The sequence below is a fragment of the Myotis brandtii genome, unplaced genomic scaffold, assembly GCF_000412655.1.
Source record: "Myotis brandtii unplaced genomic scaffold, ASM41265v1 C42040632, whole genome shotgun sequence".
NCBI lineage: Eukaryota > Metazoa > Chordata > Mammalia > Chiroptera > Vespertilionidae > Myotis > Myotis brandtii.
This window is the reverse complement of record NW_005316475.1, coordinates 1-1,021: the sequence shown is the minus strand read 5'-3', so window position 1 is coordinate 1,021 and position 1,021 is coordinate 1. Positions and strand designations below refer to the sequence as shown.

The 1,021-nt window shown below is 39.4% G+C and overlaps 1 protein-coding gene across 1 annotated transcript; it reads left to right on the top strand.

The window, feature by feature from the left end:
• Window positions 1-49: 49 nt before the first annotated feature.
• On the top strand, window positions 50-948 carry LOC102241678 (probable E3 ubiquitin-protein ligase HECTD4). The gene is made up of 2 exons (XM_005852894.2): window positions 50-278; window positions 649-948. The coding sequence occupies exons 1-2, from the start codon at window positions 102-104 to the stop codon at window positions 796-798; spliced, it is 327 nt and encodes a 108-aa protein (XP_005852956.1). The 5' UTR covers window positions 50-101; the 3' UTR covers window positions 799-948.
• The last annotated feature ends 73 nt before the right edge of the window (window positions 949-1,021 follow it).

Sequence of the window (1,021 nt, the reverse complement as noted above, 5' to 3'; positions counted from 1 at the left end):
CCACAGAGATGTCTTTCCTCACTGAGTTTCCTTTTTATTTTCTAGAAGAGGCTATAACCACGAATGAGGTTATAAACCAATTATTGCACCACGTTGGTGCGATGTGCATACACCAACTCAGTCTTCTTGCTACCAACCCAAATCTTCCAATCACAAGTGTCCTGGGCAAACAACATCCGATCGAAGCTCACCATCTCAGCAGTATTTGTGACATTATGGAGAAGGCCATGGTTAATGGAGACACCTGTATCATACGCTGCATTCTTGTTGTCTTTCAGGTAAACACACTGTTTTGAGATAAATAAGATATTAGAGAAATAAAGAAACACGTACCTTGGCTTCAGCCAGCTAATTTCTACCAGAAGAAAATTTAGTAACATTCCTGTTTTGCATCTTACCACATTCTAGTCCTATAACTAGGATTATCATCATATTCATTGCACAGCAGTTAATGGAGTATTGCTATATGTAGTTCATTGTCACTGATCTATGTATATACAATATTTACTGTAATTATACCATTACACAATAGAAGAGATTGTGGTTAAAAATCTATTCATAAGAATATCTACATGTATTTTCTCCAGAGGGATAATTTTATCCCCAGTAGAATGAACACTTTTAGATATGCCCTTTATGTTTCTGTAGGTGGTATTTAAATTTTTCTTCAGCCCACAAACTGAAAGGAATCGAGACATTATTCGACGGTCAGGATTGCTTCTTTGGCAGCTGTTGATGGCACCAAAAGATCAAATTTGCCTTGAAATTCAGAAGGAAGTCTGCCTTGCCATCAGGTAATCAGCAAGTAATTTCCATAGCACTCTCTTCAAAATGCTTCCCTTGCATTGCATCATGATCTTCCCGGCCAGCTGGTAGCATAGACATCTCTTCCCCCATCCCATCCATCCATCAGAACCTCGTGAACAGAGGATAATTCAACTGGACAGAGGCTATGGCCCCACTCCCAGAGGACCCACGCCATCTGTGTACCTAACGTCATCATTGGATCTTAAAAAAAAAA